The sequence below is a fragment of the Saccopteryx bilineata genome, chromosome 4, assembly GCF_036850765.1.
Source record: "Saccopteryx bilineata isolate mSacBil1 chromosome 4, mSacBil1_pri_phased_curated, whole genome shotgun sequence".
NCBI classification, from domain to species: Eukaryota; Metazoa; Chordata; class Mammalia; order Chiroptera; family Emballonuridae; genus Saccopteryx; species Saccopteryx bilineata.
This window is the reverse complement of record NC_089493.1, coordinates 3,185,652-3,211,891: the sequence shown is the minus strand read 5'-3', so window position 1 is coordinate 3,211,891 and position 26,240 is coordinate 3,185,652. Positions and strand designations below refer to the sequence as shown.

General features: G+C 42.3%; 1 protein-coding gene and 1 pseudogene across 6 annotated transcripts in view; one reads left to right on the top strand and one right to left on the bottom strand.

Annotated features, from left to right (window-relative positions):
- Positions 1–26,240, top strand: part of MARK3 (microtubule affinity regulating kinase 3) — a 108,349-nt gene that overhangs the window by 31,207 nt on the left and 50,902 nt on the right. For 5 of the 6 annotated variants that reach the window (XM_066273264.1, XM_066273265.1, XM_066273260.1 and 2 more), the window contains 2 exons: positions 12,801–12,854; positions 24,521–24,569. In XM_066273264.1, coding sequence (XP_066129361.1) covers positions 12,801–12,854; positions 24,521–24,569 — 103 coding nt within the window. The remainder of the gene's footprint in view (positions 1–12,800; positions 12,855–24,520; positions 24,570–26,240) is intronic. The other variant, XM_066273266.1, reaches the window with a different exon arrangement.
- On the bottom strand, positions 6,627–8,378 carry LOC136333819 (small ribosomal subunit protein eS6 pseudogene; annotated as a pseudogene).

Genomic DNA, 26,240 nt, shown 5'->3' with positions numbered 1-26,240 from the left:
TGGCTGTGCTGACACCCTGATCTCAGACCTCCAGCCTCTCAAACTATCCAGTGATTTTCAACCTTTGTTTCTCATGCACTCATAAACTAATTATTAAAGAAAAAGGGGCCCTGACCTCTTCTTCTTTAGTAACTAATTTATTTGTGCCATGAGATGAAAATGGTTGTATTTAGTCAGGGGCACTGACCTTAGTAATTAGTGTGTGTTTGTGCCATGAAAAAAAAAGGTTGAAAATCACTTAAACTACCCTGTTCATAGTTTTTGTTTCTTAAGTGAGACAGAGATAGGGACAGATAGACAGGAAAGGAGAGAGATGAGAAGCATCAATTCTTTGTTGCAGCACCTTAGTTGTTCATTGATTGTTTTCTCATATGTGCCTTGACTGGGGGGCTACAGCAGAGCAAGTGACCCCTTGCTTAAGCCAGCGACCTTTGGGCTCAAGCCAGTGATCATGAGGTTATATGTCTGTGATCCCACGCTCAAACCAGCAACCCCGCGCTCAAGTCAGGTGAGCCTGCGCTCAAGCCAGTGACCTCGGGGTTTTCAACCTGGGTCCTCTGCATCCCAATCCTATGATCTATCCACTGTGCCACCATCTGGTCAGGCTCTGTAGTATTTTTTGTTATGACAGCCCAAGTTTCGAAATATGCCATCCTTCCAGACTATTGTGTCCTTTGTGTCATTTGTTCTTTTAGTAGTGGTGTGTACTCTAATAAATCTCTGGAGCTAGATGCTAGGATCTTTTGACCAGCAGTGAATGACAGTAAGTAGATAGGATTTTTCTCCAGTGAGTGTGTGCTACAGTTTTGTTTGGCCTTTTCGGCTGAGGAATGTTGGGGGTGAAGCCCTTGTCACGCATGAAGTCTCTTTATCCCTGTTTTGTAATATTTCACTGTGCTTCTGGCATCAGGGTGAATCAGTGGAATTTCCCAGGACTTTATGCAAGTTGCAAGGACACTCTTTCCTGATCTAGTGACCACCCTTTTGCTGTGCTCACACCACTGTCCCCCTAAAAAACTAAAAACTTTAAAACCTTGGGAATGATTGTGTGGTCTTCTCCAGGCTCCATCTTTCTGAGGCAGTGATGCACCTGTTTTTAGGGGGGTATTTTCTTTTGGTGACCTCAAGGTCTGAGTTGTTGTTTGGGCTCCAGCTCTGGGCCAAGGTTATTTTGGTAGTTGAGTCATCCCAATGGGGAGCTGGAAGGAAGAAGGGATTAGGAACTTTCTCCTCCAGCGTCAGTGACACACACACACACACCCCAATTATTAAGTGGCATTAAATTCACTTTGAGGACACTTTTGATAAAATGACTTTTTCAGTTTGATTTAGTCAAATGCAACATATTTGAGCTCCTATTTTTTGTTTTAGATACTATTTAACTAGCACTACTTGAAAATAAAAATGTGTCAACAGAATAACATCTTTAGAATAGAAGGTGGCTGTTTAACAGAACCAGAAGAAACCAGGTCTCAGAAGATGAGAGAAACGAGGAACTGGAAAGGCAGAGTATGGGATGGATTTGGCCGTAGGAGAAAGAAAACAGTGGTGGCCAAAAAAGAACAGCATTTCTTTGGAAATTGGGAAGTCCAAGTGCACCACATAAACTTAAGAAATTAAAGTTAGAAGAAGAAAATTCATTCAGCTTTGAAATAATGTAATTTTTAAACCACATCCCTATTTCTTCACTGTCTTATCTCAAATACATCTCTGATGTATTTGCCCTTACAGATCTGAGTGTTCAGGCTCTCACATCAAGTCAGCAGGCAGTCACTGGGTGCTGCCTGTGTACCCAGTGTGCGAGGGCTGTGATGACAAGTAAGACGTCTTCTGTCCGATTGAGATATGCACCAGGTGGTCATTGTTGGCCTATGCTAGCAGCCAGTGTTTTCTTTCACTTATTCACCTAGTTTCTGTCAAGAGAATTATGTTTTCCAAATACAGAATTAGAAATCTCACTGCTTTTTCCAGGCATGCACACTCATTAACTCTGCCTCTTCTCCAGCTCTGATTTTTCCGACCCCCAGGCAGGGTGAGGTGTGGCGGGTTCCTTTCACTGCAGGGTCAGGCTCATGGGCTGCCTTACTGCAGCACTTCCCTTCCTATCGTTCCTCTGCAGGCTGATAGCCTCATAGGAATTTATCAAATAACTTGGGCAGACGGAGGCTTTAGGTCAAGTTAAGCATTTTTTTAAAGTGTTAATATGAAAAGTGCAGCAGTTCTCGAAGTAGATGTGGGGAACACTGGTGGTTTTTTGAAACTGAGGGTCTGCAAAGTCAAAACTATTTTTGGCCTGACCAGGCGGTGGCACAGTGAATACAGTGTCGGACTGGGATGTGGAAGGACCCAGGTTCGAGACCCCGAGGTCACCAGCTTGAGCGCGGGCTCATCTGGTTTGAGCAAAAAGCTCACCACCTTGGACCCAAGGTTGCTGGCTCGAGCAAGGGGTTACTCGGTCTGCTGAAGGCCCACGGTCAAGGCACATATGAGAGGGCAATCAATGAACAACTAAGGTGTCGCAATGAAAAACTGATGATTGATGCTTCTCATTTCTCTCCGTTTCTGTCTGTTCCTATCTATCCCTCTCTTTAATATCTCTCTGTCCCTGTAAAAAAACAAAAAAAACCCAACAAACTTTTTGTAATACTGTTGAGACATTTGCTCTTTCCGTTCTCATGAGTGTGAAGTTGAATTTTCCAGAGGCTATGTGATATATGCTAGCACAACAAATTGAACACAGAAGGATGTATGAGAATTTCATTAAAATGTTATTTATTTTAACATGTAATGGATTTATTTATTTTTGAGAGAAAGGAAGGGGAAGAGATAAGAAGCATCAACTTGTAGTTGCGTCACTTTAGTTGTTCATTGATTCCTTCTCATACATACCTTGACCAGGGGGCTCAAGCTAGCAACCATGGGGTCATCTCGATGATCCCATGCTCAAACTGACACCCCTGCACCCAAGCCAATGAGCCTGTGCTCAAGCCAGATGAGCCTGTGCTGAAGCTGTGCACTGGGGGTTTTGAACCTGTGACATCAGCATTCCAGTTCGACACTCTATCCACTGTGCCACCACTGGTCAGGCTATTTTATTTTAGTATTTTTATTTAATACACACATAACAAATTTACCATCTTAACCAATTTTCTTTTTTTTTTTTGTATTTTTCTGAAGCTAGAAACGGGGAGGCAGTCAGACAGACTCCCGCATGCGCGCCTGACTGGGATCCACCCAGCACACCCACCAGGGGGCGATGCTCTGCCCATCCGGGGCGTTGCTCTGTCACGACCAGAGCCACTCTAGCGCCTGGGGCAGACACCAAGGAGCCATCCCCAGCACCCGGGCCATCTTTTGCTCCAATGGAGCCTCGGCTACGGGATGGGAAGAGAGAGACAGAGATGAAGGAGAGGGGGAGGGGTGGAGAAGCAGATGGTGCCTCTCCTGTGTGCCCTGGCTGGGAATCGAACCCAGGACTTCCACACGTCAGGTCGACACTCTACCACCGAGCCAACCGGCCAGGGCCAATTTTTTTTTTTTAATTTATTTTTTTTAATTTATTTTTATTTTTTAATTCAGTGAGAGGAGGGGAGGCAGAGAGACAGGCTCCTACATGTGCCCCAACCAGGATCCACCCTGGCAAGCCCACTAGGGGTCGATGCTCTGTCCATCTAGCAGGGGTCCCCAAACTTTTTACACAGGGTGCCAGTTTACTGTCCCTCAGACCATTGAAGGACCGCCACATACAGTTCTCCTTTCACTGACCACCAATGAAAGAGGTGGCCGTTCCGGAAGTGTGGCGGGGGGCCGGATAAATGGCCTCTGGGCCGCATGCGGCCTGCAGGCCATAGTTTGGGAATGCCTGATCTAGTTGCTCAGCAACTAGAGCCTTTCTTAGTGCCTGAGACGAACCCATAGAGCCATTCTCAGTGCCTGGGGCCAACTCACTCCAATCCAGCCATGGCTGCAGAAGGGGAACAGAGAGATAGAAGGGAGAGGCAGAGGGGTGGAGAAGCAGATGGGCGCTTCTCATGTGTGCCCTGACTGGGAATTGAACCTGGGACATCCATACACCAGGCCAATGCTCTACCATAACCACTTTTAAATATATATTTTAGTGGTATTAAATAAATTTATAATGTTGCATAATCACCACAACCATCTATCTCCAGAACTCTTTTCGTCTTGTAAAATTTAAACTCTGTTTCACCCTACCCCCAGGTACCCACTTCCTAGCCCCAGGTACCCACCCCACCCCCAGATACCCACCCCACCCCCAGATACCCACCTCCTAGCACCAGGTACCCACTGCCTACTTTCTGTCTCTGTGATTGTCAATACTCCAGTTATCTCATGAGTGGAATCACACTATATTTGTCCTTTTGCAACTGCATTATTTCACTTAGCACTGTGTCCTCAAGGTTCATCCATGTTATTGCATGTGTCAGAATTTTCTTCCTTTTTAAGGCTAAATAGTGTTTCATTGTACGGATAATTCCACATTAGGGTTATCCATTCATTCCTCAGTGAATACTTGGGTGGTTTCTCTTCTTAGCTATTGTGAATAATACTGCTGTAAATATGGGTGTGTAAATATCTATTTAAGTCTCTGCTTTCAGCTCTTCTGGGTATAATCCTGGAAGTTGGAATTGTTGGATCATATGATAATTCGTTCTTAAGTTTTTGAGGAACTCGAGGCTGTTTCCTATAGTGGTTATATTATTTTGCATTCTTTTTTTAGTTTTTAATTTTATTTTTTTATTCATTGATTTTATTTATTTTTTACATTTTATTATTTTTTTTAGAGAGAGGAGACACAGAGAGAGAAAGAGACAGAGAGAAGAAAGAGATAGAAAGAACAGAGGTAGGAGCAGGAAGCATCATCTCCCATATGTGCCTTGACCAGGCAAGCCCAAGGTTTCAAACCGGCGACCTCAGCGTTCCAGGTAGACGCTTTTACCCACTGCACCACCACAGGTCAGGCTTATTCATTGATTTTAGAGAGAAAGAGAGAGGAAGGGAGGGAGAGGGAGAAACATCGATCCATTGCTTCACCCATCCATGCATCCAGTGGTTAACTCTGTGCTCTGACTATGGGTCAAACCTGCAACCCTGGCACGTCAGAATAGTACTCCATACAACTGAGCTGTCTGGCCAGAGTCTGTTGTGCATTCTTACCGACATTACACAAGGTTTTGTTCTCTCCACATTTGTGCCTTATTTTATTGATTGATTTCTTTTTGATAATTGCCATCCCAATATGTGTGCAGTGCTATCTCGTAGTTTTGATTTGCATTTCACTAATGGCAGGTAATGTTGAGGTTCTTCTCCACATGTTTATTGGCCTCTGTGTATCTTAGAATTGTCTCTTCAAGTCCTTTACCTATATTTTTTTATTATTATTATTTATTTATTTATTTTACAGAGACAGAGAGAGGGATAGACAGACAGGAACGGAAAGATGAGAAGCATCAATCATTAGTTTTTCATTGCGCGTTGTAACACCTTAGTTGTTCACTGATTGCTTTCTCATATGTGCCTTGACCGCGGGCCTTCAGCAGACTGAGTAACCCCTTGCTGGAGCCAGCGACCTTGGGTCCAAGCTGGTGAGCTTTTCGCTCAAGCCAGATGAGCCCGCACTCAAGCTGGCGACCTCAGGGTCTCGAACCTGGGTCCTCTGCATCCCATTCCAACACTCTATCCACTGCGCCACCGCCTGGTCAGGCTTTACCTATGTTTTAATTGTGGTTTTTTTTGTTATTGATGAGGTTTAGAAGTTCTCTATATATAATATTTTGGATATTAATCCTTTATCAGATACTGTATATCAGTGATCCCCAACCCCCCGGGTCGCGGACCGGTACCGGTCCATGGGCCATTTGGTACCGGTCTGCAGAAAAAGAATAAATAACTTACATTATTTCTGTTTTATTTATATTTAAGTCTGAACGATGTTTTATTTTTAAAAAATGACCAGATTCCCTCTGTTACATCTGTCTAAGACTCACTCTTGACGCTTGTCTCTCGGTCACATGATATATTTATCCATTCCACCATAAAGGCTGGTCCGTGAAAATATTTTCTGACATTAAACCGGTCCGTGGCCCAAAAAAGGTTGGAGACCACTGATGTATATGATTTGCAAATATTTTCTCCTATTCTGGGGGTTGCCTTTTTTGTGTGTGTGTGTGTTTTTGTATTTTTCCAGTGTTAGAAGCAGGGGGGCTGTCAGACTCCCGCATGCACCTGACTAGGATCCACCCGGCACGCCCACCAGGGAACGATGCTCTGCCCATCTGGGACATTGCTCTGTTGCAACCAGAGCCATTCTAGTGCCTGAGGCAAAGGCCATGGAGCCCTCCTCAGTGCCCAGGCCAACTTTGTTCCAGTGGAGCCTTGGCTGCAGGAGGAGAAGGGAGAGACAGAGAGAATAAAGAAAGGGAAGGGTGGAGAAGCAGATGGGCGCTTCACTTGTGTGCCCTGGCTGGAAATCAAACCCGGACTTCCACATGACTTCCACTGCTGAGCCAACTGTCCAGGGCCTGTGGGTTGCCTTTTTATTCTGGTGATATATATATATATATAGTCTTTTTTTTTCTTTTTCTTTTTATATCTGCTCTCATTTTTTACTCTGATAAAATCTCATTTCTGATGGATTCAGATTTAGAAACTCTCAGAGAGGACAGCCTACGTCTCTTGGCATTCTGTTCCTGGTGTTTTTCGTTGTCACTTTGCCAGAAGTTTAGCATAATCTGTGGCCTCTTTCTTATTTTTCTTTAGAGCATTACACCGATGTTTGTGTTGCAGGAATGTGGAGTGACAAGATACTGAATCTTGGTTGCTTTGGTCCGAGGTTTCTTACCTTTGTTTAGGGGCTTTACAGCATATTGGCAAACATCATCATCTTTAGAGAGAGAAAAGTTTGTGAATTTTGCTAGCTCTTTTGGGTCCCAGGTGATGAGGCACAATAGTATCAGTGAGACCAGGAATATCTTTCTTCCCAATTTTTTTTTTAACAGTGACCAAGTTGAGAACACTGAGATTGGCATCCACAACGCAATCCCGAACAAAATTGTGCTTTCTTTCTCCAGTCTTCCTTGGTCTTAACAGGAGTGCCCCTCAGTGGGAGGTGGGCATGGTCATGGGTCAAAACACCCTGCTTCATGGGGAAACCTTGTTAGTTGTTCTCACCACTGATTTGATTCACATAACCCTTCCATTTTTCACCCGGTGCCTCAGCAGCAACTTCTGTGGCTAGACACAGTGAGTTCAGTGAATTTATGGCAGTCAGTGGATGGATGAGAAGGAGATGTGAGCTTTACCGCAGAATAGCCGACTGCCTCCAAGGTGCCACAGTAAGGAGCTGGAAATCTTTTTGATGCACAATTTTTTTTTGAGAGGAAAGAGTGAGGGAAAAAGAGGGAGAGAAACAGAGAAGCATCAACTCGTTCCACTTAGTAGTGCCATTGATTGCTTCTCCTATGTGCCGTGACTGGGGCTGAACCAGTGCCCTTGGGATTGAGACTACAACCCCAGGATAAAACCGGTCAGCACTGTAGGATGACAGTCTATTCACTTTGTCATCGGCCAGGAACTTGATGCACAAAATTTAAAATTTGTCATAAAGTCCTGTCTATTTTTTTTTCTTTTGATGCCTGTATTTTGGTGTCATATCTAAGTGATCATGCCAAATCTAGTGTCATGAAGCTTTTGCTGTTTTCTTCGAAGAGTTCTATAGTTTTAGGTCTTAATATTTAATGTCATTGATCCTCTTTGCACTGATATTTGTATGTGGTGTTAGGTAAGAATTCACTTTCTTTTCCATGTAGATATCCAGTTTTCCCAGCACCATCTGTTTATTGTGTTTTTTGTTGTTGTTGTTTTTTTTAATTTTTTTCAGAGACAGAGAGAGGGATAGACAGGAACAGACAGACAGGAACGGAGAGATGAGAAGCATCAATCATTAGTTTTTCGTTGCACATTGCAACACCTTAATTGTTCATTGATTGCCTTCTCATATGTGCCTTGACTGCCGGTCTTCAGCAGAACGAGTAACCTCTTGCTTGAGCTAGCTACCTTGGGCTCAAGCTGGTGAGCTTTTGCTCAAACCAGATGAGCCCGCGCTCAAGCTGGCGACCTCGGGGTCTCGAACCTGGGTCTTCCGCCTCCCAGTCCGACACACTAGCCACTGCACCACCGCCCGGTCAGGCAGCACCATCTGTTTAATATTACTATTTTGAAATGAATTTTTTGCTTATTTTTACACTTTCCAAGTTTTTAGTTGTAATATGGTTCATCAGTAGATATAACGCACCTTTGGGGTCATCAGTAATCTTAAGAGTGTCAAGGGGACTAAGAATTTTGAGAACTGTTGACATAGCACCTCTTCAAGTGTCCTCAGGCTGTGGCTGTAAACACGTTCTTCACTAGTACTTACTGGATCTGTGTTCTGAAGAACGTACAGACCACCGAGAAAGGGGCAAGGTCACTTGGGGTCCTGGACCTCAGGTACAAAACTGAGTTAATTATGTTCCCCAGTTCACGGCAGAGCCTCTCTCTTAACTTGTGTGTCTTTCCATTCTGTTGTCACCGCCTTGCTGCCCTTCTGGGTATTTATAACACTGCCCACAAAAATTAGGGGATATTTCAAAATGAATATGAAAAATAAAAAAAGAAGCATTTGATTTTTTTTATTAAACAAGAACATTAGAAAAGCAAATGACAAGTCTTAAGAAAATTGTTTAATTATGCAAATGAGATGCAAACTCAGTTATTATGATTAACAAGTGACATATTGGTGGGTGTGAACAGAAGCATGTGAAACTGGACAAGAGTGCCACACATTCAGTAGGGTGTATGGTCACCCAAGACTGCCCAAACACACTGACAGTGATGGGGCTTGGACAGGATCAGATTGTCCAGCAGTTCTTGTGGGATCCTCTGCCACTCTTGCTCCAGGGCAACTTCCAGCTCAAGAAGTGTTGTGGGAGGCATTAGATCAGCGGTTCTCAACCTGTGGGTCACGACCCCGGCGGGGGTTGAACGACCAAAACATGGGTCGCGTAAAGCCATCGGAAAATACATATTTATTATACAATACATTTTTAAATAAAATACGTATTTCCGATGGCTTTAGGCGACCACTGTGTTTTGGTCGTTCGACCCCCGCCGGGGTCGCGACCCACAGGTTGAGAACCGCTGCATTAGATGGTTTGCCAGACGTCTTCCCAGTGCTTCCCAAGCATGTTCAATTGGATTCAGGTCTAGAGAATGTGAAGGCCAGTCCATGTGTTTGTTCCTGCCTCCTGAAGCATGTTGTTGATGAGATGTGCACGGTGGGGCCTTGCATTATCGTCCATGAAAAGAAAGTTGTTTATAACTGCTCCAGCATAGGGTATCACTGTAAGGTGCAGGACCTCATCTTGAAATCTGACAGCAGTCAACGATCCATTTCTGATGACTTGGAGGTCGGAAAGACCACCAATGCTGATGCCAGCCTACACCATGACTCCACCACCACCGAAGGAGTCCCTTTCTCACAAGAAACATGGATTTTCCTGTGTTCCTCATTCGTGCCAGATCAGGACACAGTGATCGTCAGGCTGCAGGCTGAACCATGACTCATCAGAGAAGAGGACAGTTGACCACTCAATACAGGGCCAATGACGATGCTCATCAGCCCTCTTTCTATGGGGTCTATGATGTTCAGCAGATAACAGAATGCATACCATTGATCGCTGGGCATGCAGTCCAACATGATGGAGCCAATTTTGTATGATCTGGGTGCTTATTCGTTGTCTAGTAGCAGCAAAAAACTGTCCCCACAGCTCTGTTGCATTTCTGTGCCTGTTCCTTCTTGCCCATGACGTCATCTCTTGCTGTTGGGGCAGATAGGTGACCCTGCCCTTGTCTTCTTTATACTGTGACAGTCTGAAGCTATTGAAAGCAGTTCCACAGTCTGGTAATCACGTATGGGGTGTTCCAAGTGCTGTTGCCACTGTCATCTGTGTTTGACCAGCTTCAAGATGTCCTGTGGCTCTCTAGGCTTTGCATTCAGGCAAATCGTGTTACAGGGGCATTGCAAGGGCTGGGAACTTGCAGGATGTGCACTTTCAAGATCAGGGAACGTGCAGGTACTCCAGGACTTTCAGCCTTTTGTGTAGTGCGTTTTTACCAATGAAATAAAAGTTGGTTTTGCATCTCATTTTCGTAATTGAACAACTTTCGTTGACCTGTTTGCTTTTCTGATTATCTTGTTTAATTAAAAAAAATAATCAGCCTGACCAGGCGGAGGCACCGTGGATACAGCATCAGACTGGGATGTGGAGGACTCAGGTTCGAGACCCCGAGGTCAGCAACTTGAGCCCAAGGTCACTGGCTTGAGCAAGGGGTCATTTGTTGTGCTGTAGCCCCCCAGTCAAGGCACATATAAAAAAGCAATCAGCCTGACCAGGCGGTGGCGCAGTGGATGGAGCGTCGTACTGGGATGCAGAGGACCCGGGTTCGAGACCCCTGGGTCACTGGCTTGAGTGCGGGCTCATCTGGTTTGAGGAAAGAGCCCACCAGCTTGAACCCAAGGTCGCTGGCTCCAGCAGGGGGTTATTCAGTGTGCTGAAGGCCTGTGGTCAAGGCACATATGAGAGGGCAATCAATGAACAACTAAGGTGTTGCAACGCGCAATGAAAAACTAATGATTGATGCTTCTCATCTCTCTCCGTTCCTGTCTGTCCCTGTCTATCCCTCTCTCTGACTCACTCTGTGTCTCTGTAAAAAATAAATAAATTTTTTAAAAAAAGGCAATCAATGAACAACTAAGGAGCTGCAACAAAGAATTGATGCTTTTTATCTTTCTCCCTTTCTGTCTGTCCTTATCTGTCCCTCTCTCTGTCACAAAAATATATATATATCAAATGCTTTTTTTTATCGCTTTATATTCATTTTGAAATCCCCTAATTTTTGTGAGCAGTATAATTTCTAGAAATCACTTCTATATGAGAAATGATAAACTGACCAGGTGAGAAGTACATATAACTAGAAGCTATAGTTCTTTTTTCTTTTTTTTTTTTTTTTTTTTTGGTATCATAATGGTTTTTTAGACTGCTGGGTTGTACTCATCCCTTTTGACCCGTTTGTTGCCTCTGTGTATGTTCACTTGGGTTTAGTCTGCAGATAGGCCTGGCTTAGTCCCTTTTTCTTCTTTAATTGCCTAAAGGGCTTTTCATTTTTCTTTTATTTTTTTTAAAATTTTTTAAGATTTATTCATTTTAGAGAGAGGGAGAGAGAGGAGGAGCAGAAAGCATCGACTCCCGTATGTGCCTTGACCAGGCAAGCCCAGGGTTTTGAACCAGCGACCTCAGCATTCCAGGTCAACACTTGATCCACTGCGCCACCACAGGTCAGGCCATTTTTCTTTTAAATTAAACTATAGTTAGCATACAATATTAGCTTCAGGCGTACAACATACAGGTGTATAACAGGTGATTTAACATTTTTATATACCTTACAATGTGATTAGTAACCCTCTATCACTGTGCAGTTATCACACTATTACTGACTCTATGCCCCTTAACCCTTTTTTTGTTTGTTTTTGTTTTTGTTTACAGAGACAGAGTCAGAGAGAGGGATAGACAGGGACAGACAGACAGGAACGGAGAGATGAGAAGCATCAATCATTAGTTTTTCGTTGCGTATTGCAACACCTTAGTTGTTCATTGATTGCTTTCTCATATGTGCCTTGACCACGGACCTTCAGCAGACCGAGTAACCCCTTGCTGGAGCCAGTGACCTTGGGTCCAAGCTGGTGAGCTTTTGCTCAAACCAAATGAGCCCACGCTCAAGCTGGCCACCTCGGGGTCTCAAACCTGGGTCCTCGGCATCACAGTACAACACTCTATCCACTGCACCACTGCCTGGTCAGGCTGGCAGAATAAATCTTTATAAAACAGCTTACTGTAGTTAAATCTATCTTTTTATTTATACTTTAGTTGCTCTGCTACTACCCACCGTGAAAGCTGGATCGCCCACTAGTGGGCGGTAGGGACCAGGTCCACTATCACTGCTCTAGGTCCATCTGTGCTTTTCCAAATTTAATTCTTTTTGTATTGCTGAATGATACTGCATTGTGTGTGTGTGTGTATGTGTGTGTGTGTGTGTGTGTGTGTGCGTGCGTGCATGTGTACAGTCTTTGTCCGTTCATCTATTGATGGACGTGTGGGTTTGTGTTTCCACATCTTGGCTATGGTAAATAATGCTGCAGTGAACGTAGGGGTGCATACTTCATTTTTTGTTGTTGTTGTTAAAATGTTTTTAAAATTTCCAGATTCAACAACAACCTATTTATTCATATATTTGCTCAATTACCAAATTCCCACTGTGTGCTGGACACTCTGGGAGGCATTCTGGGCTGTACAAACCTATAAAAGCTATGTTTCCAGCCATTATGTCTCAGAGCCAGATAGAAAAGTGTCAGTAAATAGTGAATTAATAGATTTGCTGCATTGCCACATTTTAGAAGCATTCTCATTGTATAATCTCTTCATTTTTTGGTTTGTGGGAGATATTTTCTCCCTGTGTTTATAGGTATCTTCATATAAAATGTTAGAATAATACCCTGATTTGCACGAAGCCCCTGTTCTCAACTATAAAAAAGTTATAAAATATTGTAACTAGTTTAGTTTTAGGTTTTGAGATTTGTTTACTTGCTTTTTAACAATACCATGTTTTGGTATTTTGAAAACTATTACTAGTTTTTGATGACCAGATTCTTAAAATCCATTAATTTTTATTCATTTTTTTTCTAGGTTGCAATAAAAATAATTGACAAAACTCAGTTGAATCCAACAAGTCTACAAAAGGTAAGATTAGTCTAGTACCTTATACTTTTTAAATGATTTTCAGTGCTAATTGCCATCTAATTTGTGTCTTAAATACTTCTATTGTTATTTTTATTATGGTTAGTATAATAAAGCCTCATATTCCTCAAAAGAATACAACTTATATGTAGTATTGTTGGATTTTTTCCTTCAGTTTAAGATAATAATGCTTTTTATTGTTCCTAATAGCAAACGGAAGGCTGTACTTGTAAATTCAATGTTCTAAGTAATGATTAGAATAAAGTTTTTAAAAATAAGGCAGACAATGTATTTTCATAAAATTAGTCTTAGTCATATCATATAACTAGTTATCATATAACTAATATTAAGATCTTTAGAATCAGCATTTTGGCTTTATTAAACTGTCACACTCGGTTGAATTAAGGAATGCTAATTAATTCATACAAAAGGAAAACTATTGTAAAAAACATATTTGTAATGTACTGTTGCCCTTTGTATCACCTAATGTAGCTCAGGAATTCTCAACCCTGGTGCATCTTAGAATCATCTGGGCCTCTTCAAAGCCCTGATGACTGACCCACAGGAGAGATGTAGTTGCTCAGGTAGGGCCTGGGCATAGGCATTTCACTAGTGCATCTGCAAATGATTAGTCATCTTTATAATAAGTTTCTTCTCATACTTTTAGTTTTGCAAAGCCTTTTTATATACTTCATTTGATTTCTAGATTTGGCCTATAGTATGTGGGGGATACAGAGATATTGTACTAGGAATGAAGTCCTGTATTTTAATCTTGTTTGTGACACTTAGCCAGATGTCTGACTTGACCTTGAGCAGGTCGCTTAATATTCTGGACCTCAGGTTTCTCGTCTTTAAAATGGAGATAACTTTTTCTTATTAGGGTGGATTACTAATGAAATAATGCATATTATAAAAGTTTTGTAAACTGCAGAGCACTGCCTGTGTAAGATGCTGTAAGCATAATGCCCTACATACATTCCTAATGCATTACTAATAGTTATTTTCCATTTGTATCCTAAGAATTTTGAAACCTTGTTTGGGTGTGTGAGGTAGGGAGGGAGGTAGACTTTACCTTTTACTAGAAATGGTATTTAAACAATTGGCTCTGAAAGGCATAGTGGACCTTAAGGATTCTCAAGGTGGCCCTGGAACAGATCCAAAAATCTCAGTCCTTTGTTATGAAAATGAAATTGTATTCATTTCCTTTTTCTATTTTTTTCCCCCATTTTTTATTTATTGATTTGAAGCAGGGGGCAGGGAGAGAGAGGGAGGAAACATCGATTTGTTCCATTTATACATTCATTGGTTGATTCTTGTATGTGCCCTGACTGGGGTTTGAACCTGCACCCTTAGCATATCGGGACAACACTCGAATCAACTAAGCTACTGGGCCAGGTCAAACTTTCATTCTTTTTTTCTTTTTTCTTTTTTTTTTTTCAATTTAGTGAGAGGAGGGGGAGCAGAGAGACAGACTCCTGTGCGCCCCAACCGGCACCCACCCGGCATGCCCACAAGGGGGAGATGCTCAGCCCATCTGGGGCATAGCTCCATTGCTCAACCTAGCTCTTCTTAGTGCCTGAGGTGGAGGCCATGGAACCATCCTCAGCAGCCTGGGACAACTTGTTCCAATCAAGCCGTGGCTGTGGGAGGAGACGAGGGGAGAAGCTAAATGGGGAGAGGTGGGGAAGCAGATGGGCACCCTTCCTGTGTTCCCTGACCAGGAATCGAACCTGGAACATCTATATACTGGGCTGATACTCTACCACTGAGGCAACCAGCCAGGGCCACTTTCATTTCTTTATAAAGCTAAGTATTTGGTACTAATAAGTAAGTTAAGGGCTACTAAAATTTGATATTCAGAACTAAAATTAGCATATAAAGAAGTTTACTAAGGATTTGAGTTCAGTGTTTGAATGATATTACAAAATTTTCACTCTCCAAGGGTCCTTGCAGGTAACTGGAATTATAGCAGTTTTCTAAGAAGAATTTTCTCATACTATTTTATTTTTAAGCATGAGACAAAATAGACAAACAGGAAGGGAGAGAGATGAGAAGAATCAACTTATAGTTGCATCACTTAATTGTTTATTGATTGCTTTTCATATGTGCCTTGACTGGGGCTTCAGCTGAGCCCTTGCTCAAGCTGGTGACCATGGGTCATGTGGATGATCCCACACTCAAACTGGTGCCACTTAGCTCAAGCTTGCAAGCCTGCGTTCAAGCTGGCAACCTGAGGGTTTCAAACCTGGGCCCTGACTATCCCAAGTTGATGCTCTATCTACTGAGCCACCATTGGTCAAGCTATCATATTTTCTTTTTTTTTTTACAGAGAGAGAGGGATAGATAGGGACAGACAGGAACAGAGAGAGATGAGAGGCATCAATCATCAGTTTTTTGTTGTGCCACCTTAGTTGTTCATTGACTGCTTTCTTGACTGTGCACCTTCAGCAGACCAAGTAACCCCTTGCTCGAGCCAGCGACCTTGGGTCCAAGCTGGTGAGCTGTGCTCAAAACAGATGAGCCCGCGCTCAAGCTGGCAATCTCGGGGTCTCCACATCCCAGTACATCCCAGTTCAATGCTCTATCCACTGTGCCACCGCCTGGTCAGGCAGGCTATCATATATTCTTGAGCTGGTTATAACTGTTCCATTTCTGCTTGCTTTTTTCATTATTTTTGGCCATAGTTTTTCACTACTGTTCTATTATTATTATTATTATTATTATTAAAAATTACTGTTTGTCTTATTATCAGTTTATGGTAGGTTATCTGGTTAGCCTGATAGATAATGCAGATTTGCATCAGCATTAATTTTGGCACATAATCTGATAGGCAAGGCCTTGAGATTGTCATGTGGTTGAGCCACCGATAAAAGACTTACAGTATAGCCTGACCTGTGGTGGCGCAGTGGGATAAAGCGTCGACCTAGAACATTGAGGTCGCCGGTTTGAAACCCTGGGTTTGCCTGGTCAAGGCACAAATGGGAGTTGATGCTTCCTGCTCCTCCCCCCTTCTCTCTCTCTCTCTCTCTCTCTCTCTCTCTCTCTCTCTCCTCTCTTCTCCTCTCTAAAAATTGAATAAAGTCTTTAGAAAAAAGTTAAAAAAGAAAAAAAGACACTACATCCATATCTGTCCTAGTTAAACAGCTTCGTAAGTATAAAGGTTTCAGTTTATAGGGCATTGTTTTAAAGTGTGTATATACGTTTGTATTCTTATAAATTAGAATTATTCTTTTTTTATTTTTTTTCCAAATTCTTTGCTGAGTTTGTTTTCCCTGGAAAGTAGCAGTAGGGTGGAGTGAACCTGGCATCTTGGTCCTTTTAATAGTAGTTCTTGCAGCCTTTTTTACTTTTTCATGATTGTATCACATCTGCATCAGGAATAGCTCTCTTTATATTGTGATTTTAAGCTCTGGACCTTAGCTACTACCCAAAAGTGTGACTGGCTTATTCAGGAAGTGTTTTAACACAGGTGTTAAAATCTTGTCAGTTGCAAAGTGTTCACAGTATTGAGGCTGTATTGATTTAATGTGAGAGTATAGTAAGAGATGTGTTTTTCTCCATTAGAAATGTTCTGTTCATTAGTGTTTTTGAGGTCAGCCTTTAAAGAACTCTGTAATGTTGTATACCTGTGATGGTTTTGAAAACGACATAAATAATAAAAAGTTAATCATCTTCCTGGTTTTACAAAGTCATTTTTAGCTTGAATTTGGTTATATGTAGGTAATCTTTCTGAGTCTTGTTTTATTAATTCTGTCATTGAGAAGTAAGTCATGACTCTTTTTATTTTTAGATATTAAATTTAGAAAGAGAAGAAGGAAGAGAGAGAGAGTGTTCCCCTATGTGTCCTAGCCAGGGATTGAACTGGCAACCTCTGTGCTTTAGGATGATTCTTTTTTATAGTGTGGTTTTTCCTTTTAAAAATAGTAAATTTTAGGCCCTGGCCAGTTGGCTCAGCAGTAGAGTGTCAGCCCGGCGTGTGGAAGTCCCAGGTTCAATTCCCAGCTAGGACACATAGGAGAAGCGACAATCTGCCTCTCCACCCTTCCTCTCCCCTTCTCCTCCTACAGCCATGGCTTAATGGGAGCGAGGTGGCCCCTTGGTGCTGAGGATGGCTTCATGGCCTTGCCTCAATTGCTAAAATAGCGTGGTTGATGAACAACATAACAAAGCCCCAGATGGGCAGAAGTCAACCCAGACTGGGGTTACCAGGTGGATCTCTGTAGGGTTACATGCAAGAGTTTGTCTCTCTGTCTCCCTGCCTCTCACTTGATTTAAACACACACACACACACACACCAAAAAAACCCTAGATTTTATTAAGACATACCAGTATACTAAGTGTAGCCCTTGTAAAGTAATTAACTTTCTTTTCAATCTTGAAGTAGACTGTTACCGTAAACAGAGAGCGTATTAATAGTGGTTTAGGAATACAGTGAAGCCAGGCCGCACAGATTCAAAGCCAGGCTTTAACCCAGCCTCACTGTTACAAGTCACTTAACCTTCCTGGGTCTTAGTTTTTCCATTTGTAAAATGAGAGTAATAATAGTACCTCATAGGGCTATAGTGAGAACTAAATAGGTTAACATTCAAAACCCCTTAACCTGACTGGTGGTGGCACAGTGGATAGTGCATTGACCTTGGACACTAAGGTTCTAGGTTTTAAAACCCTGAAATCTCCAACTTGAGTGCAGTTTCATCTGGCTTGAGCTCAGTCAGACTCTCCAGCTTGAGCACAGGGTCACCAGCTTGAGTTTGAGATCACTGATAGAAGCCCATGGCCACTGGCTAGAGCAAGGGGTCACTGGCTCGGGTTAAGCCCACCCATCAAGGGACAAATGAGAAGCAATCAGTGGACAACTAAAGGCACAAAACTACGAGTTGATGATTCTCATCTCTCTCCCTTCCTGTCTTTCTCTCTCTAAAAAAACAAACAAAAAACCAAAAATTCAGAACTCCTTAGAAGAGCCGAGAAGGATATGTGGCACGGGGTAAGGATTGAGTGTTTGCCATTGTTGTGCGCCCTGCTGGAAAGGAGACTTCTGTTTGCTTGGTTTTGGGGTGTGGGAGATGTTTTTGTTTACAGTTTCCTTTCACAGAAAATAAGTAAAACTTAAGAATTGAATGGCAGGTTCTGGCTAGGTCTTTTTGTGGGACTTAATTGCTACAGACTACTTCAGATAACAGCTAATACCGTATTTAAGCATTTATTATATGCTGAGCATTATCATTTCATTAGTTTGTTCAAGCTGCTATAACAAAATACCATAGACTGGTTGGCTTAAAAAACACATTTATTTCCCCAAGTTGTAGAGGCCGAGAAGTCCCAGATCAGGGCACCAGTGTGGTCAGGTTCTGTTGAGAGCTCGCTCTCTGTTGCCGCCCTCTCATTGTGTCTGGGCCGAGGTGTACAGCACAGGTGCACCTGAGTGCACTCTGCTGTCTCTACTTACAAGAGCACTAAGCCCATCGTGAAGACCTGCCCACGTGACCTGATTTAAACCTACTCAATTCCCAAATGACGAGCAAAATTCATTCAACCTTTCCAATTTCATAAAGTTGTAAAGTTCTAGTGTTTAGAAAATAGCTGCCAGGGAGGTGAACTAAATGGCCCACATCCTGTAACTGTTCAGTGATGGATATTCAGGCAGTCGTTCTTTGATAGGTCTAATTAATTAGCATTGAGTCAAGCATTGGTGAATTCTAAATGAAACATGTTTGCCAGTTTTCAGGTGGTAGAGCATTTGTGCTAAACAGTGTCCTGGGATCACTATATTGTACATAGTAATTCATTATTATTAATATTAGAAAGGGATGGGGGAAGGGTGTAAAGAGGGACAAATATAAGGTGATGGAAAATGATTTGACTTTGGCTGATGGCTTTACAACATAATCAACAGATCAAATGCTATAGAAATGTTTACCTGAAACCTATGTACTCTTATTGATCAATGTCACACCATTAAATTTAATTTTCTAAGTAAAAAAAAAATACTAGAACCTGTGCCTCCCATGCTCTTACACATATAGGTGTTAAATTTTTTTTTTCTGTAGTTGGAAACGGGGAGGCAGTCAGACCCCGCATGCGCCTGACTGGGATCCACCCGGCATGCCCACCAGGGGGTGATGCTCTGCCCATCTGGGGCATTGCTCTGTTGCGACCAGAGCCATTCTAGCACCTGAGGCAGAGGCCACAGTGCAATCCTCAGCGCCCGGGCCAACTTTGCTCCAATGGAGCCTTGGCTGCGGGAGGGGAAGAGAGACAGAGAGGAAGGAGAGGGGGAAGGGTGGAGAAGCAGGTGGGCGCTTCTCCCGTGTACCCTGGCCGGGAATCGAACCCAGGACTCCTGCACGCCAGGCCGACGCTCTACCACTGAGCCAACCGGCCAGGGCCTAGGTGTTAATTTTTTTCATCATAGCTGGTCTGAAAGGCATCTTTTCTTTTTCATACACTGTTACCTGAGTATTCTTACCATATTGATTTTTCAGTTAGGAGACAGACTGAGAAGTTTATTAGTCCAGCTCTTCAGCCAGTAAGTGATGGAGGGAACGAAGACAAAAATCTTGGTCTGACTGAAATACGGGTTCCCTTTAACCCATTATGCCACCTTACTGTAATTAGTTAAATTTCCCTCATTCAGGATTTATAAAAACTCATATGGGAACTAATCTGAGATTTTCCTTCGTAGGAGCTATAAAGAAGGTGATTAATAGTTTCAAGTTTGGAGGAATATTTCAAATACTTAAAGTAGCAGGCCTTGTACCCCACCTCTCCTTCCAAAAATTCATAAGCCGTGTTTTTTATTCAGGTTTGTTTACTTATACACTCATTTATTTAACAGATACTTATTAAATATTGCTGTATGTCAGGCACTGTTTTAAGCACTGTGTATATAACATTGAGGTAAATGAAGTTCTTGCTTCCATGAAATTGATGTCTGGAAAGGATTCCCTGACCCAGTGCCAATGTGTATGTATGGAGGCTTCCTAATACCAACAAGGATTTTTCTGATGCCAACAGGGTGTCTGAGAATGCAGTTCAATTCTGACATGATCTCTTGAGAGATGAAATCAGAGTTCACAGGCAAAGGGTTTGACACCACAACTCTGCCCCTCCACTCCAGATATCTGTGCGTCTGACCGACCAGCTGAATTGTGGGTTCCAGTGACTGCCTTCTCAGCTCTCAGAGCTCAAGAAAACCTGTCTACTCACTTGGTTACTGATTTATTGCAAAGGATAGTAAAGGATAAGAAACAACAGCCAGATGAAAGATACATAAGGTGGCAGACTCTCATGAGCCCATGTGGTTTGCAGTAAATTTTACCTCCACCTTGAAGGATCTAGATATTTTTCACTTAGTAACAAAGAATGGAAAGACTTTTACAGCTTTCACTGCAGCATTGATGTGAGGGTTCTCAGAGTTGGTACACAGGTAGCCTGAGAAGCCTCAGCAGAGGCTATGACTGTAGAAGCCTGTAGCTGTGCAAGGCAGCGCGGGGTCCTGAGCCGAAGGAATATGAGCTGGAGGTTACGTGGGCAGGCCAGGAGCCTTGAAGATTGTCTGTAATAAACTTTTCAGAGATTCCCTAACTTTCTCCTCGATTCTTATGACTGAGATTTTGTTGTTCAGTCTTGGTGGCAGACACTTAACTGTCACCATACTGTGACACAATTGGTTTAAATCATAATGTCTTTCTTAAACTGGAATCACTTCATTAAAAACAAGAAATTGTAACTAAATGAAATAATTGATTTTTAAAAACGTGTGCTTATGGTAGCTGGTTAGTTAGGCAGCTTTAAACACGTAGGAAGGAAGGCCGCTCCTTCCTGTGCTATCTTGTTCCAATGTCAGATGCTCAAGTTATGAGGTTTTTCTTTTCATTTGCCATAGCATTTGTCTTCTAGAAACTTCTACAATACTGTTATCTATTTCTCTGTTCTGCCATATGGAGCTATAGAGGTTATATCTACTGCTTCAAACATAGCCAGTTTATTTTGGATCTTCTTGGTCCCATCTCCCAAGTAAATACTCAGTCTCCTGAGCTATCCACAGGAATTGCCCTCAACATAGGCCTCATTTATTGTTGATTTTTTTCTTACCTGAATTTGATTGATTCCTGGTAAAGATCTGTTGGTTTTCTGCCATAATTCCTGTCTTTTGGCGTATTTTTGAATAATGAGTCTTTGTATTAGCTATCACTTCTAGTTTGATGGACTTGAGGACATAGAAAGACAAATACTATATATCACTTCTATGTAGACTCATAAAGACAGAGCTCAGAAACAGAGGGGTGGGAAAGTGCAGATGGGTATAATAGTTGTAAGGGTGCAAACAGTTACAAGGTATATAAGTCTGGAGAGGTATGTTATGTGCAGTATGTTGATGAAAATTAACAATACTGTGTTGTATGCTTGAAGGTTGCTGTGAGAATAGATCTTAAATGTTTTCACCATAACAGTAACAGAATGGTAATGTGTAAGGCGAAGGATGCATTAACTAACATTATTGTGGTAAAGATTTTCAATATATATGTGTAATCCAATTTTCACGTTGTAAACCTGACACATAATATTATGTGTCAGTTATATCTCATTAAAGTGGGAGTGGCGGTTTCTGGGAGAAAAGAATTCTAACCTAGAATTAAAAAAAAAAAACCCAACATTTTTGTTCTTTGATTTTAAGGCAGGGGGGCGGGAGGAGAGACAAAGAAGAAAAGAAAACATTGATTTGTTGTTGCACATATTTGTGCATTCCTGCCAGCAGAACTGTAACAGCTCTGTAACAAGCAGCATGGTCATTAGACTGCCAAAGAGGCTGGCTCACACTACACTTCTCACTAGTTAGTACTTTCATGCAGGCATTTGAGTTCCTGCTGTGCGCTAGGCTCTGTTTCAGCCACAGGGTACTGAAAGGAGATGCATGTGTTCCCTGTGGAAGGCGAAGTGACAGTAAACAGCTACACAAAAATGTATACTATCTCAACCTGAAAAACATTCCAGGGGAGAATGCTGTAAAACGGAGGAGACCGATTTGGATAAAGTTTTCAGAGAATCTGCCGGAGGCTGGAAGGATGTAAAGGAGCAAAGACTGAGGCAGGGAGAGTTTGGTGTGGTCTGATACCTGAGAGGAGTCGAGGTTGCTGGATTAGAATGCTAAACTGAGGTTGTCAGTGACCTGAGGCTGCCATCCTGGCTTTATGCCAAGTGCAGTGTCCTAAGCTGTTGGTATGGCATTCAACGTGGACTCTTCTAATGTAGCATTTGTGGAAATAACTGGGGGATTTAAATTCTAACAGGTTGGAAAACAGTATTTCTGTGTTAGGTTGGCAGAGGGAAACTAAGAAAGAACTCAAGCCTGAATGGTTGTCAGGGTGGCTGTCCTCTCTTAGGGCATCAAGTACGGGAATGACACAGTAACAATGGAGGTGTGTATGTTGGTAATAAAAGCGCTCTGCCCTCAGAGAGGATTCAGTGTTCCAGATGGAGGTCTGTTCATCCGAATCCATGTTTTTAAGCTGCTAGCTCAGTTTGTAGGTCAGATACATCCATGTCTTTTTTCCCATGCTCTCAATTGTTTGCTGCTAGTTCACTTCTAGATTAGATATGGTGGGCAAGGACAAGTACAGTGAGAGCCTTGTGATTTCTCACCAGCGTTCTTTCCACAAACCAGCTGCTTCTCACCTTCCAGAGCTTTTCCAGACCTAATTCTGGCTCTACTCCTCACAGAAAGCTAGCAGGCCTTTAGAAGACCTTTTCCTCTCTTTCCACTTGTTTGCAGAATGGTTGGATAACATGAACTCTAAATTTGTTATTTTCTGAAATATCTCCTATTAGCCCCAGCCATAATGCTATGACCGTGACCCTCCTCTGAATTCATAACGTGTATATATAACAGCCATTCATTTGTTTGTTTTTATTTATTTGGGGTGGGGGCAGACAGAAAGGGAGATAAGAGAAGCATCAACCCATAGTTTGCGGCACCTTATTTGTTCGTTGATTGCTTTCTCATATGTGCCTTAACTGGGGTGCTCCAGCTAAGCCAGTGACCCCTTGCTCAAGCCAGCAACCATGGGGTCATGTCTATGATCCCGCACTCAGGCTGGCAACCCTGCACTGAAGCTGGCCGCCCGTGCTCAAGCTGGCAACCTTGGGGTTTTGAACCTGGTTTCTCAGCGTCCCAGACCAACGCTCTACTCACTGCGCCTCCACCTGGTTATATATAACGGCAATTTAATATTTCTCCTTATTCTGTGTGATGGCTGTGCAGCTCTGCTAGTCCTGACTAGGCAGTTTTTCTCGTGGTCTTCCCTGGGTTCACTTGTGTAGTAGCAGCATTGAGGTAGCAAGTTGATAGGGGCTGCACTCAGTTGGAACAGTGCATCTCTCTATGTACAGTCTTTCAAAAAAGCTAGACTATCTTTGTATTATGGCGACATCATTTAAAGAAAGCTGGCTCCACTGTACAAGCATTTTATCCAGCCTCGGCTTGCTTCAAATTTGATAATGTCCCACTAGCCAGAGCAAGTCACACAGCGAGTACAAAAGTGAGACCATATGAGGCAGTACTGATTAGGGCCATTAATGTAAGTCTCTCACAGCTTCCGAGCTAAATTACTTTTCCACCAATGAGGATTTCCTATAGTGGTTTTGTTCAAAATCTTTTCATGGATTTACTTGAAATTATAAATTAATACATGCAGAATGTAGTTTATTGAGACTGTACAAGTTTTTATTTATAGAATTAGAACTTTTACCCTGGGTAGATATTGAGTCAAACTAAGTTAAGTCACAAACTATTCTTAACCTGAATCCAACCTTATGTATTCAAGATGGCAAAATAGATTTCCAGTTGTGATAGCGTTCTCCTGGGACCTCTGCTTTTTCACAAGATAAAGTTGAAGCACTTGGCCCTGGCCAGTTTGCTCAGTGGATAGAGCATTGGCCTCGTGTGCTGACATCCCACATTCAATCTCCAGTCAGGGCACACATGAGAAGCAACCACCTACTTCTCTGCCTTCTCCCCTCCTCTGCTTTCTCTCTCTTCCTCTCTCTCACAGACATTGGCTCAGTTGATTCGAGCATCAGCCCCAGATGGGAGTTGCTGGGTAGATCCTGGGGGGGTGGGGAACATGTAGAAATCTGTTTTACTATCTCCCCTCCTCTCACTTAAAAAATAAAATAAAAGGCCCTGGCCAGTTGGCTCATTGGATAGACTGGTCGGCCTGGCATATAGATGTCCCAGGTTTGATTCCTGGTCAGGGCACAGAGGAGAAACAACCATCTGCTTCTCTCCCCACCCCTGTCTCTCCTCTCCCTCAGCCAGTGGTTCAGTTGGTTTGTGGGCATCCACCTCAAGTGCTAAAAATAGCTCGGCTAATCCAAGCATCAGCCCAAGATGGAGGTTGCCAGGTGGAGCCCAGTAGGGGTGCATGCGGGAGTCTCTCTCACTGTCTCCCCTCCTGTCACTTAAAAAAAAATCAAAGCATTTGGTATTGGGTTATAAGCTACTTCATAGTTATGCTGGTCTTTCATGTTAGATGTGGGCTACTGAACATTATCAATGAATTGGTTCTCTAGGTAAAAATTTAAATTTATATTGGAACAGTGAAATATTATATGAATAACCTGTGTGTGGGATTGTGTGTGCGTGTTTTTTGCTTTTTTTTTTTTAGCTCTTCAGAGAAGTAAGAATAATGAAGATTTTAAATCATCCAAACATAGGTACTTTCTGCTTTCTTAAATACTCTTGGGTTTGATTGGATTCTTTGAAGTATGTCATAAAGCTAAACATGTATTCTAGGAGAGAGAGAAGAGTTCTTCCTTCCTCCCAGTCCAGGTGCTCTTTGAACAAAAAATACATATTCTCATTGTTCAGTATTTGCATTATCTTTTTTAAATTACTAGAGATAGGTTAAAAGCTTAGGTTTTAAACATTTGAATTTAAAGATTTAATGAAGTAGAAACACCTATAATTAGATTGTAATCCGATTTTTTTAACATTGGAAAATATTATATTTAATTCATAGAAAGAAGGGAATTAAGTTAGAGTTAAGGTTTTCAAAGCTATAACACCTTTTGCTATAGCTATGTTTCTAAGAAAATACTTGTACATTGAATTATTTATTTATTTTTTTTTTTTTGTATTTTTCTGAAGCTGGAAACGGGGAGAGAAACAGTCAGACAGACTCCCGCATGCGCCCGACCGGGATCCACCCGGCACACCCACCAGGGGCGACGCTCTGCCCATCCGGGGCGCTGCTCCGTAGCGACCAGAGCCACTCCAGCGCCCGGGGCAGAGGCCAAAAAGCCATCCCTAGCGCCCGGGCCATCTTCGCTCCAGTGGAGCCCTGGCTGCGGGAGGGGAAGAGAGAGACAGAGAGGAAGGAGAGCGGGAGGGGTGGAGAAGCAAATGGGCGCTTCTCCTATGTGCCCTGGCCGGGAACCGAACCCGGGTCCCCCGCACGCCAGGCCGACGCTCCACCGCTGAGCCAACTGGCCAGGGCCTACATTGAATTATTTTAAAAGACATTGGATGCGTGTTACCTACTGGGATTTTGATATGAAATGTTTTATGGCACATGTTTGTTTTATATATCCTCTCTGCATAGCTGGATGTGATAAGCTGGGTTTAAAGATGAGGAAGGGTCATGGTCCTGCCCTCATAATTGCAGAATCAAGATGAAAGTACGCAAAATTACCTAAACCTCACCCTGTTGTATAGTTATCTTAGTGAAAACTTTTGATCCCACATATCATTATAGAGCTTTTAACAAACATTTAACTGCTTCTTTATACAGTGATAGCTCCTACAATCTAAAAATATTACTTCAAAAGTGAAATAGCACTTAAGACAGGCTGTTGTATCAGTTTACTATCAAAATCACTTCTAGGAAGTGTCAGGAGTGACATTTGAAGTTAAGGATACCCTATTAAGTTTTGTTTTTCTTTAATTTTCAATTGATTTGAGAGTGAAGTGGTGGAGGGAGAGAGAGCGAAGCATCAATTTGTTTTTTCACTTAGTTCCATTTAGTTGTATACTCATTGACCACTTCTCATATGTGCCCTGACCGGGTGTCAAAACTGTAACCTCTGGTACACTGGATCGACACTTTATCCACTGAGCCACTGGCCAGGGCCCTATTGAGAATTGTTGTAGCACAAGAAGAAAAGAGTAAAATGGAACCATAAGAGAGAAAAAGTTATACCCTGTTTCATCTGGTCTAAACCACCATTATTGCAAAGGCATTGTTTTATGAACTACTAAGAGAAAAACAATGCTACTAAGTCATCATCCCATTATCAGTGATACTAATTAAAATGTGAAAAATTATACATCTTAAAATCAATAAAATACATGTTTGGAAAAAATAAAAATAACAAGGAATATAATAG